Raw genomic sequence first — 12,798 nt, 5'->3', positions numbered from 1 at the left:
ATATATACACATCTTATCTCCCTCCATCCTATCCACTCCTAAAGTGCCCCTCCACCCCTACCCCGCAGACACTGAGCCAAGCCTTACAAAGTGTGTTTCCTCCAGTCATCTCACAGGATTATGTGAAGAAGGTGCACAGGGAAGAAAGAACCGACCTGGGCCAAAGTGAAATGAGAAGCCTCGTGTCCCATGTACCAAGTACTTGTTTACTGGCTCTCCTGCAGCATTGTCTGTAATCATTTTTAGAAAAGGGATGGGGTGGGTAAAAGAAATCATCCAGTGGAGTCTTACATATTGACTAGAAAAGTTTTTTGTAAAACACAACACACATTATTTCCAGAATAAAGGCATTCCATAGATACAAATCTAGCAAACAGAAACACAAACCAATGGGATTGGGATTATACTTTTAAAAGGCCACTGGACACAAGCCCTGCAGTGTCTATTGTGAAGTGCTCGGGGGCAAGTGGCCTTGAGGAAACTTGGGTGTGAGATTTCCACCAGGCGTGGGAGGAGGGCCTTGGGGAAAAACACTGTACCCAAACAGCAGGTGGATGTGCTCACAGCCCAGGAGGGGTGGTGAGGACCTCTGGCTAACAGCTCCTGCTGGTGCTGGTCAGAGAAAGCCCAAGAGAGAGATTCCTCAGAAGAGGAGGGCTATAAGGGGACCGGAAGAAAAAGTCCAGTCCAGACATTTGCTCAGGAAAGGAAGGAGCAAAGTCATGGTGAGTTAAAATCTGGTACCCTAAGATCAGTAGATTTAAGGCCTGTCAAGGTAATTAAAAATTTCCATCAGGTGACTCTATCAGAGAGGAGAAAACCGAGTGGTTCCTGTTTCACTCCCCCTAGTGCTTTAGGGACTTTTCTGGAGTCGGTAGCTAAGACAAGATCCTGAACACACTTCATCAGTGGAAGAGAGAGGAAAGCGGCAGGCTTTCCAGCTGTGGCTTGGCCACTCTTCAGTTCCCAGGACATCAGTTCGGGCTCCTGGCCCGAGACTGGCGGGCTTAGGTGGGAGGAGATCGGGAGCGGATGGGAGAGCTGGTGAGGAAGGTAGTGTAGGGACTGTCCCCAAACACGTTGGCATAAGACGACTTGAGGAACTGGACGTAGTTCTGCATGCTGCGATTGGTGCTCTCCGACTGCTCCAGGCGATCTTTGAGGTCTTGCAGCCGGCTCTGGTAGCGACGGTCAGCCTATGAAGAGCAACGAAAAAGGAGTCAAGTGTGTGAAATGTCCAGGACGGATCCCTAGAGACTTGGGCAGGGGTTGCCAGGAGCTGAGGGCAAGAGAATGGGCGTGACCGCTAATGGGCACGGGGTTTCTTTCCGAGGAGAGTCTAAACTTAGATTGTGGTGGCAATGGCGCACCTCCGTGAACACACTAAAAAACACGGAATTGTACCATTGAAAGGAGTGAATTTTATGGTATGTAAATGATATCTTAACAAAGCTGTTGATTTAAAAAAAAAAAAAAAAAAGGAATCTGCCTGGGATATCCCTAAGGGATTGGAAAGTGAGTTGAGAAAAATCAAACCATGTCATATTCCTAAAAACCTCCATGAAACACCTTGCCCCGCAGGCCCCAGGAAGCTAAAATCTCAACCCACTCCCTTCTCTCCGGCCCCCGCCCTCCAGCCCGACTCACGTCGTCTCGGCTCCGCCGCAGCTGGCTGAGCTCCGTCTTGGTCCTGCTCAGCTGGGTCTCAAGGTCCAGGATTTTGTTCTGGGCAGCTCGCTCCTTGGAGACTGCATGCTCCTTGGTCTGTTCCACCTGCCCAGAAGGCACGGAGGTGGGGCTGGCTTACCTGACACGGGGAGCACCTGGCACCCGGAAGGCTGAGCCACTCCCACTCTGGTCTCGCACATCACTACGGATGGTACGGATGGTTCTCTGGTGCCTTGTGGCAGGAGCTAACTCCAGGGACTTCTGCAGCCCACTTCACCTGCCCTTTCCCCACACCCCAAGCATCATCACCTAAGCTGTGGAAAACCTGGCTGAGTCCCACGCAGGCAGCAAGTGAATGAGCCATCGTGATCAAGTGCCAAAGCCTTTACAGTAATTGCTCATTTGATCCTTGGGACAAATTCGCGAGGCAGGTGCCACTACTGCACCCCCTTTTTTAGATGGGGCAATAGGCTCAGAGAGGTCAGGTGACTTGGCCCAAGGTCACAGAGCTAGTTAGCAATGGAATCAAGACTGACCTGCCTCCTAGCATCTTCGATGGCGCTCTCCAACTGCCTGGCCAGGGTCCCACATTCCCGTGTTTTCTCCTCTAGCCGCAGCTGGGACTGGTGGATCGCTTCCTCCCTCTTGGCAATCACCTGTAGGAACTCGATATTCTGGGCGCTGGTTGCCTCCAGTTTCCTAGGTGGAAGCACTTAATCAGATCTGGCTCATACCCCGACCTGTCCTGTTCCACCCCGCCAGGAGGCTGCCAGCCACCCCTGGGCTGGGGTTCTCATCATGCCAAGAGTCTCCAAGGAACCACAGGAATAAACCAAAGAAACCTGCCGATCAGCAAGGCAGCAAGCAGGGAGCCGAGAAGCCAGGGCAGCTCAGGACTGTGTGGAGAGTGGGCGGGCAAGCACAGACGAGCGTACCTGTTGTTAGTAACACAGCACCTTGCAGCTAAGGAAGGTGGGCGCCACCATTATCCCCACTTTACAGAGGAAGAAACTGAGGCACTGAGAGCTGAGGTCATTGGCCCAAGGTCAGCACAGCTGGCAGGTCTGTCACCAAAACCCATGCCCTCAACTTGTGCTCACTGCTGCCCCCTCAGCAGAAGGACATCAGCTGGTACCCCCTCTACTGCTTATGTGATCCACCGTGGGGTCGCAGTGACTCCTGGTGGGCACACGTGGTCCCCACCGCAATTCCAGAACACCTTCCAATTGAAAGTTCTGTAAGTCCTGCTGAGTCCAGCTGCATGTTGGAAGCCAGTGGACCAGAGCGGAGCCTAGGAGCCCAGCCCAAGTCCCCACATGCAGGCTGCATGAGCCACCTGGGCAGCCAGAGCATCCCAGGGCCAAAGGCCTTGCATCTCTAACTAAGGCTCCAGCCCTCATTTTACAGATGCTAAGAGCTCCAGAGGAGGACAGTCAGGGGGCCTATGTCGCAGCTTTGCCAGATACCAGCTGTGTCACCCTGGGCAAGTCACTTAGCCTCTCTCCATGCTCGGTTTCCTCATATTCAACATTGGGATAATAGCAACTAATATACACTAACTATATGGTGCATTTTTCTGTGCCAGATAATGCGCTAAGGCCTTTGAGGATTATCTCCTGGAAGACTTTTGATAACCTCATGAGCTAGATTGTTACCCCTACCTTGATCCCTTTCTCAGGGTGAGTAAACAGAGGTTCAAAAGGGTTCAGTGATTTGCTCAAGATCACAATGCAGGTTAAGTGGCCAAGCTGGGACCCAAGGCCAGGGCTTCTGACTCCAAAAGCTGTACTCTTCACCTGACTGCCTCTAATAGTCCATAGGTAAAAGAGAAGAATCAGATCAGAAAGGTCTTGGGGATGGGGCGCCTGGGTGGCTCAGCTGGTTGAGTGACCATCTTGAGTTCAGCTCAGGTCTTGATCTCAGCTTGTGGGTTCGAGCCCCGCGTCAGGCTCTATGCTGACAACTTGGAGCCTGGAGCCTGCTTGGGATTCTGTGTCTCCCTCTCTCTCTGCCCCTCCCTGACACATGCTGTTTTTTTTTTTTTTTCTCTCTCTCTCTCTCTCTCAAAAATAAACATTAAAAAAAAAAACAGAAAAAAAGAAAGATCTTAGGGAAGGATGACAGAAATGAAGAGCAGAATGAGGCGGGGGTAGGGAGGGCACGGGAATGCCCCCTCACCGCCTTATATTAGTCCTGCTGGTTTGCTCGGGTGAAGTGTGCCTTTTTGGTAGGTAGAGCCTGTGGGTGGTCTGAACTTGACCACACTGTTCTGGAGCATCCCCCAGTCAAAAGACCATCTTCCTCTATCCCACAATGCTTACCACTGCAATGGAAGCAGCTTTTCTTCTGGGGTCTGCCCAGTACCTTCTAGGGCCTTGAGTCCCTCAAACACTTCTGCACACTAAGCCCAAAGCAGCTAAGTGGCTGAAAGTCTCAGGTCCTAGGAAGAGGACAGAGATGGGACCAAGTGCCTCTAACCTCTCCAGTTCATCCACCTTCAGACTCAGCTGTTTATTTTCCTTCTGGGAAGCCTGATGTTTCTCTCTTGCCATCTCCAGCTTGTCCCCCTGATGTTCGATCTAAAATGACAGGAACACAGACTGGTTTATGAAGGAACTTCCCTGTGCAGCCCTCCCTTCCCCCTAGGACCTGTCATCCACACCCAGGAGGGAGACGCGCTGCCCTCAGCAGGCATCCAAGTCTCAACGCACAACCTGGACGAGAGAGGAGAGTGGGGACAGGTTAGGCCCGACTCCCGTGAAGGCCTTCCCGCACGTAGAGAAGCCAGGTTTGATCCCGAAGAACCACAGCGACGCTTTCTTGATCAGGAGAGGCCACTCAATGGGATCCGGGGCAGACATGAGAAGGCAGAAGCAGATGCTGGGCTAAACTGGCCCACACGACATGCCACAGAGCGTTACCAACTACCCTGTCGGCACTGCTGATGTCATTCTCCCTTTAAGTGGGGACAAGTACAGGCAACAGGAAACCTATCAAGTCTTTCAGGCTGGCAAGTTTGAGAAGTTATCCAGAGGGCTGCTGTACACAGAAGCTTCAGCTATCAGGCTCTTGAGGCCCTGAGAATACTCAGGTTCAAGGGCAGGCAGGCAATTTAAGAGGACTGCAAATGTGGGCTTGGGAAGCAGGTGTAACTGGCTGAGTTCCAAACCCTGGTCACTAACTCTCAGCTCTGGGACCTCAGGAAATTAGGCCTCTATGCCTTGGGCTGCTTTCTGGAAAATGGAGAAAAAGAATATCTACACCTCACAACATTCCTGGGAGAATTACAGGGGAGAATACTGGCGCACAAAGTCCGTGCTCGAAAAACAATAGCTACTTTTGTTATTACAAGGAAGGAGGTCAAAACAGGGGAAGGGCCTCGCCCAAGGTCCCACTGCAAACGAGAGGCATGTAATTTCTTAGACCGTAGGCAGGATTCCAGTAACCCAGAGGCAGACTGCTTCTGGGAGGAAGGGAGCCCTCTTTCTGGACAGAACCTCAGGCAATGGACCTGGTAAGAGTCGGGAAAGGCAGCTGGAGCAAGAGAAAGTTGGGAGAGAGAACATCCCCCCCTCCCCCCAGGCTGGGTGTCTCCCCCTGGGGGTGTGGCCGAGCACTGCAGCAGAGCATGAAGGGCAGAGGGACTCGAAGCACAGGCTGGGGGGGGGGGGGGGGGGGGGGGGGGGGGGGGGGCGGGGCAGCACCGGAGAGTGACGGCTCCTATAACTACAATCACTTTGTGCAAACACAAGGCATTTGGCACACCAGACTTTTATTTCACAGCACTGATGATCGCTCACTCCTTTCAGAAAGCAGCAGCCAAGAAAAAGGAAGTGGTCCTCCCTTGGGGGGGGCGTGCAGCTCATCTTGGTAAGCGGGCCCCTGCTCTGGCCAGTTCGTGGGACCCTTTCTGCCAGTCCCTTACCCGGCTGCGCAGGTCTGATATGATGGCTGTGAGGTCGATGTTCTTCCTCTCGTAACCCTGCAGCTGGTCTTGGCACTCTGCCAGCTTAGCCTCTGTGATCTTGAGGATGTCAGGCAGCTGCTGCAGGTCAGCCAGCTGGGACTGGAACTGCCTACGGGCCTGCAGTGGGGAGAAAAACCCACCGTTGGGAAGGGCCCCCGCTGCTTGTGGGACCAAGCAGAGTCCTTTGGAATTAGGGCAGGGCTGCCGGCGGTCCCCAGAAGAGGATCCTGTGGGAACCACAGGCAGGAATGTGGCCTGCCCTCCCCACAGGCCACTGGCAGCGGCGGGCTCTTCTCCAAGGGACACAATGGACCCTAACTTTCCACCTGAGCCTGCCACTCCTCTCGTCATTGAATAACAAAGGCAATCACGTAGCAAATACCAGGACCTAGTTACTGTGCTGACAGCTCTCTGAATTACTCAATGAATTCATACAACAACCTATCAGCTTGGTGCTGTTGTCCCAGTGGAAGGACTCTAAGGATCAAGGGAGCAAAGTCATTTCCCTAAGGCTGCTCAGCTATAAACTGATAGAGACAGGGGTGCCTGGGTGGCTTAGTTAAGTGTCTTGATTTCTGCTCAGGTCATGATCTCACAGTTTGTGAGTTTGAGCCCCACATCGGGCTGCATGCTGACAGTGTGCACTGACAGTACAGAGCTTGCTTGGGATTCTCTCTCTCTCCCTCTCTCTCTGTCCCTCCCCCCAAATAAATAAATAGACATTAAAAAAAAAAAATAAGAAAAGAAACTGGTAGAGCCAGGATTAAGGTCCAGTCTAACTCCAAAGCCCCTAGGAAGGCAATCCCAATGCTACAGCTCAGAGGAGAAGGTCAGAACTCTCTGATTTAGCCCATCCCTATATTAACAAGGAGACTGGGGGCACCTGAGTGGCTCAGTCAGTTTAGCAACTGACTTTGGCCTAGGTCATGATCTTGTGATTCTTGAGTTCGAGCCCCACATCGGGCTCTGTGCTGACAGCTCACAGCCTGGAGCCTGCTTCGCATTCTGTGTCTCCCTCTCTCTCTGCCCCTCCCCTGCTCATGCTCTGTCTCTCTCTGTCTCTCAAAAATAAATAAATTAAAAAAAAAAAATTAACAAAGAGGCTGAGGACCAGATGGGGCAGGGACTTGCCCAAGGCTATGACACAGGTTAGTGGCTGGACCTGGACTACTCAGTCCATCTCTAAAGGTAACAGTAATGGGAATGCAAGCTGGTGCAGCCACTCTGGAAAACAGTATGGAGGTTTCTCAAAAAATTAAAAATGGAACTACCCTACGACCCAGCAATGGCACTACTAGGCATTTATCCAAGGGATACAGGTGTGCTATTTCGAAGGGACGGATGCACCCCCATGTTTATAGCAGCACTCTCGACAATAGCCAAAGGATGGAAAGAGCCCAAATGTCCACTGATGGAAGAATGGATAAAGAAGATGTGGTACATATAGACAATGGAGTATTACTCGGCAATCAAAAAGAATGAAATCTTGCCATTTGCAACTACGTGGATGGAACTGGAGGGTATTATGTTAAGTGAAATTAGAGAGTCAGAGAAAGACAAAAATCATATGACTTCACTCATATGAGGACTTTAAGAGACAAAACAGATGAACATAAGGGAAGGGAAACAAAAATAAAAACAGGGAGGGGGACAAAACAGAAGAGACTCATAAATATGGAGAACAAACTGAGGGTTACGGGAGGGGTTGTGGGAGCGGGGATGGGCTAAACGGGCAAGGGGCACTAAGGAATCTACTCCTGAAATCATTGTTGTACTATATGCTAACTAATTGGGATGTAAATTTAAAAAAATTAAAATTAAAAAAAAAAGATAAAGGTAATAATAAGATGACCCCTTTGTCTCTAGAGATCCAAGCTGTCTCTAAAAGAATAAGGTTCTTTGGGGAAAGGGGAAGGAGAGGCACGTCTTTGGGTTGGTGCAGAACAAAACAGGCATGGCCAAGACCTGGCAGATCTTAGCACCTGAATCCACTTGGACTTGCTCTAAGCAGGGGAGATTATTTTAAGGAAACTGAAGAAGAAAACCAGGAGGAAAGCAGCAGCGAGACAGCGAGAGCGAGAGAGAGAGAGAGAGAGAGAGCGAGCGAGCGAGCAAGAGCAGGGAGAAGGCACATACACAGTAGTGTGGACCAGCCCAGCAATGAGAAAACTCAATTTTCTGGTCCAAATCAAGGAAGCCCAGAGGGACAGACTGGCAGACATGGGACTGGATGGCGGAAGAAAGCAAGGAAGGGGAGCAGTACCGCTTCGATCTCTTTGTTCATCTCATCTTTAAGGATCTTGTTCTCTTTGTCACAGCGTTCTAGCTGGGCGGCCACTTCATCAGCCTCCAGTCTGGTCTTCATCACCTAGGAGCCGCCAAAGCATTGGGCCGAGTTTCAGTGAAAAACACCTTTCCCCCCGACCCTTCCTGGGAGAGGCCTCCTGGCTGACCTCGCGCAGACCACCTACCTGACTCTTATAGTTGTCGATCATCCCTTCATAGTTCTTAACCGACGCCTTCAGCTGCTGCACCTCGATGTGCGCCTGATTGAGCTTGTCCTCCATCGGGGCGAAACTAGCCTAGAAGGGGTGCCTACTGAGTAACCCACAGGAAGCTTCCCAGAGCAGACAGCCATCCCACCCTCACCTCCCACTGCAAGTGGCCAGCCGGGGGAAGCCCTGACGCCTCACACCCACACCCGAAGTCAAGGTGCGCCAGGGCGACTCAAGTGAAGAAAGAACTTGACCATTGAGCGATGGGGGGCCTAGGGGCACCGACCTCCCACACGATCAAAAATGCACATAGAACTTTTGACTCCCCGAAACTTAACTATTTCTAGTAACCTACTGTTGACCGGAAGACTTCCCAATAACACATAGAGTCAATTAATACCTATTCTGTATGCTAGGTGTCTTAGATACTGTACTCTTACAATAAAGTGAGCTAGAGCAAAGAAAACTTTGGGAAAATCATAAGGAAGAGAAAATACACGTATAGTCCTGAACTGTATTTATCCAAAAAAAATCTGCATATAAGTGGACCCATGCAGTTCAAGGGTCAAGTGTAGATGCAAGTAAGCGACCCCTGTGTTTTCTTGTTCTTATTACAAAAGCAATACATAATTAAAAGTTAAATTAAAAGTTAAAGACTATGGAGATAAGACCAAGGAAAACTAACTGTGATGCATGATGATTGCACCAAGGGATGCCTTGGTTTATGGCTTTCTGTCAGTAGCTGAGTACTTTTTTTTTTTCAGCAAGAATGGGATTATATTGTACTTACTACTTTGCAACATGCTTTTGCAAGTAGCAACGATGTTATACCTACTTCTCAAGTCAACAAATGTCCTCCTACAGCCTAAATGTTCACCTCAGTAGATGGAACAAAAGAAATCATTGTATCTCAATACAGTAAAACAATATGCAGTCACTGAAAGAGATAAAGCTAAAAAACCAAACCAAACCAAACCCAAACCTGACCTAAAAAGATATCCGTGAAGTATGGTTGAATGAGAAAAGCAGGCTGCAGAATAATGGGTATGTATGTGTTTGAATGTCTATATTAGTATTGGGGGAAAACAACCGGAAAAATACCTATGTACAGTTAAGGAAGAACAAGACTTCCACGTCACATTTGTGCACTGTGTTAAACTTCCACTGTGAACTTTGTAATCATCATCTAAGACAACAGACTCCTAAAAACATTATTTTGAATGGCCACACTGTGTTACGCTTCACAGACACACGTACTGTAACCAACCCCCTAACCACTTGTTAGGTTTGGAGGCCGACTTTCATTTCCCCAGCAACCACCCCTCCCCCCGCTGAGTGGCTCCAGTAGGAAAGGCTGACGGTACCAAGTGTCCCCGAGGAGTCACAGAGCAACTCTTACCTTCCACACATCCCTGACAGGAGGGTGAATTTGTACAACCGTCTTATTCTGTGGTGACTTCTACCAAAGCCGAATTTATGCTATCTGATGACCCGGCAACTCTACCTCAAGGTAGAATTTAATTTACAAATTCTGGGTGGCTCAGTCGGTTAAGCATCCGACTTCGGCTCAGGTCACCATCTCACCGTTCGTGGTTTGAGCCCCGTATCAGGCTCTGTGCCTGATATCGGGCTCTCTCTGCCCCTCCCCTGCTCGTTGGCTCTGTCTCGCTCAAAACACGAATAAACGTTAAAAAAAAAAATTTAAAAAAAAATACACCAAACAGGTGCACCCAAAGGTACACGAAGATATCCACTGACAGTAGAATGGATAGATCTACTGTGGTGTGGTCGTGCAACAGCAGACCGGACAGCATTAAGTATGAGACCTGTCACACGGCACGGATTGCTCGCGACCATAATGCTGTATGAAAGCCAGGCACAAAATTCAAAACCAGGCTAGCTAACCTGTGGTGACTGAAGTCAGGATAACGGTCACCTTCACAGGGGGGCTTATAAGCAGGTGAGGTCACTGGGGTGCTAATAAGGTTTGGGTCAAGGTGACTGATGGACAAAAATGTGTTCACTTCATGAAAATTCTAGAATGTGTGTACCTTGCCATATGTCATACTTCTTTTAAAATCAATCTTAACAAATAAACCAGTAAAAAAAAAAAAAAAATTAATCTAGGGGTGCGTGGCTGGCTCAGTCGGTTAAGTATGTGACTCTCGATCTCAGGTTTGTGAGTTCAAGCCTCAAGTTGGGTGTAAGAAATTACATAAAAATACGGGGTGCCTGGGTGACTCAGTCAGTTAAGCGTCCCACTCTCGGTTTTGGCTCAGGTTATGAGCTCAGGTTTCGTGAGTTCGAGCCCCACATCGGGCTCTGTGCTGATGGCGCAGAGCCTGCCTGGGATTCTCTCTCTTCTTCCTCTCTCTCTGACCCTTCCCCACTCACTCTGTCTCTATCTCTCTCTAAACAAATACACTTAAAAAAATTCTTTTAAAAAAGAAATTACATAAAAACAAAATATTTTAAAAAATAAATAAACAGGCCCACATGTTATTGTCCAGATCAATTAATAGGATCCAACCTGGCTCTGAAATAGGAACCTTGGTTCAGGTGCCTCTCGTCCCTGCTGTGCTGGGTGTAGAGCAAGTGGTTAAAAGCCAAAGCTCCAGAACGAGAATCGGCTTCAAATCCGAACTCCAACACTTCCAAGGGCAAAATCTGGGCAACAAACCTGACCCCTCTTGAAGCCTGCTTCTTTATTCTATAAAGCAGAGACGACCACCCTATTATCAGGAGGTTAAAGGGAGAGTGGATACACATGAAGGGGCCAGCAGCCCCCCAGGTGTCAGTGTCCTCCTCCGATGGCTGAGTGTGCGTGTTAAGTGTCTCACATGCATTGCCACATTCTCACCAGGCAACCTTTCCTCCTGCTAAGGAAACCTCGGGGACAAAGGATGAACCGTCTAACCCGGGGCCTGTACTAGCAAGAGGCGGTCAGGACTTGAATCCAGGCCCGACTCCGGCGCACGCCCTCCTAATCAGGCTCCTGCCTCCAGGCCCCCTGAAGAACCCCGGGTCATCCTTGGGGCCCCATCGAGAGTGCCCCACCAGCAGCGCCACTGTCCTCCACCCATGGTGCCAGGCTGCTCTCACGACAGACCTTCAGCCTCTCGTTCTCTAGCTTGAACGCGGAATACTCAGCAGTCTGCCGGTGTAGTCTCTCCACCAGGCTGTCCCGGTCTTCCCGCATCTTCTCCTCCAATGTTTGTTGTTGGTTTACAAGATCTGTCACCCGGCTGGGAGGTCGCAGAGTGAAAGCAGACAAGAGAAGCAATTGCATGGGTTCTGAGGAGCCAGGTCTTTGTGTGGCGTGGGCCCATGGGTTCCTCCCCAGCCAGTCCCATCTCTGTGCCCTGTCTGCCACTGTGGCGTTCCCATGTACCCCACCTCTTCTGACAGCCTTCAGATTGGTCTCCCATTCCACCCCCTCCAAAAGCCTTCTGTGTCCTGATCCTCCCATGAGGCCAAGACACTCCCTAAAGACAAGAACCAGAGACGGGGTCGCTTCCCAGCTCTCCATGGCACCCCCTGGATCTCAGTCCAGCAGGTCTTAAAATCAGGACAGAACTCCGAGCCTGGGTGGTCAGGGACACCCCCAGACATTACACTTCCTTGTTCACAGGTGTGAACACTCGCCTAGCACGGGTGGGGACTGCAGTGAATGTATACGGCACGATGGGAGAGAAGCCAGCTGCCCCGGCCCTCGCTCCCTCCCCCTTCCCCTCCATCACTCATCAGGGCTATAATCCAGTAACGGAGGACTGTGGCCTCACAGGAGCATTCGGGCTCACAGACCCAATACAGAACCTTTACACGGTATGTGCTCTCAGTAATGATCAATTACAGTTCATTCGGCAAATATTTGCTAAGCACAGACTAGGCCCAAGCAAACATATCCCGTTGTTTTACCCGGCAATCTCTTCCTCAGCCTTAAAAACCCAGTTCCGGGATGCCCGGGTGGCTCAGTTGGTTGTGTCCAACTTCAGCTCAGGTCATGATCTCACAGTTTGTGAGTTCGAGCCCCACACCAAGCTCTGTACTGACAGCTCGGATTCTGCTCTGGATTCTCTGTCTCCCTCTTTCTCTGCCCCTCCCATCCTCCTTCCCTCTCTCTCTCTCTCTCTCTCTCCCTCTCTCTCTCTCAAAAATAAATAAAAACATTAAAAAAATCCAAAAAACCCAGTTCAGACTTCCCTTTCTCAGGGCATCTCTTCCCCAATGCCTCTCATCTGTATCACGTGTCCTTCTACCTTCACTATCTGTAGATAATGAGTAGATGCTCAATAAATATTTTTCAAACGAACGAACACATGAATATAGGTGACACTGAGGACGTTTGAATGGTCACTGGTGCCTAGTGGCGAGAAAAGTGTGAGTTCAGTCCCCGGCAACTTTAGGCCATTTTGGCCTCCTACTCTGACCTTCTGAGGGCTGGGCAACACAGCTGCCGTTACTGGGCAGACGACAGAGAGAAGACATGATCCACCCCCCCCCCCCCCCCCCCCCCCCCCGGCACAGGAATGAGGACACCAGTGTGCACGCCCAGTTCCCACGCTGTGCACACTGGGACCCAGCTCAGCCCAGGGACCGGCAACAGACTTAGCCCTGTGTGAGCAGAGAGTTCTGGCCCCTCCACGGCCCCCGCCTGGGCCGCCACAC

General features: G+C 50.4%; 1 protein-coding gene across 14 annotated transcripts in view; it reads right to left on the bottom strand.

The window, feature by feature from the left end:
* Positions 1 to 292: 292 nt before the first annotated feature.
* The window catches only part of ODF2 (outer dense fiber of sperm tails 2), a 35,830-nt gene continuing 23,324 nt past the window's right edge, over positions 293 to 12,798 (bottom strand). For 11 of the 14 annotated variants that reach the window (XM_049629740.1, XM_049629758.1, XM_049629745.1 and 8 more), the window contains 4 exons: positions 11,240 to 11,375; positions 8,107 to 8,217; positions 7,899 to 8,003; positions 5,424 to 5,752 (listed from right to left, as the gene is read on the bottom strand). In XM_049629740.1, coding sequence (XP_049485697.1) covers positions 5,531 to 5,752; positions 7,899 to 8,003; positions 8,107 to 8,217; positions 11,240 to 11,375 — 574 coding nt within the window. In that variant the 3' untranslated portion in view covers positions 5,424 to 5,530. Of the gene's footprint in view, positions 1,197 to 1,647; positions 1,774 to 2,204; positions 2,368 to 4,146; positions 4,248 to 5,423; positions 5,753 to 7,898; positions 8,004 to 8,106; positions 8,218 to 11,239; positions 11,376 to 12,798 lie in introns of those variants that run through there. The other 3 variants (XM_049629793.1, XM_049629801.1, XM_049629807.1) reach the window with 1 other exon arrangement.

This window comes from Panthera uncia, chromosome D4 (assembly GCF_023721935.1).
Source record: "Panthera uncia isolate 11264 chromosome D4, Puncia_PCG_1.0, whole genome shotgun sequence".
In the NCBI taxonomy this organism is placed as follows: Eukaryota; Metazoa; Chordata; class Mammalia; order Carnivora; family Felidae; genus Panthera; species Panthera uncia.
Note: the sequence above shows the minus strand (reverse complement) of the source record. Positions and strands in the feature narration are given on the sequence as shown.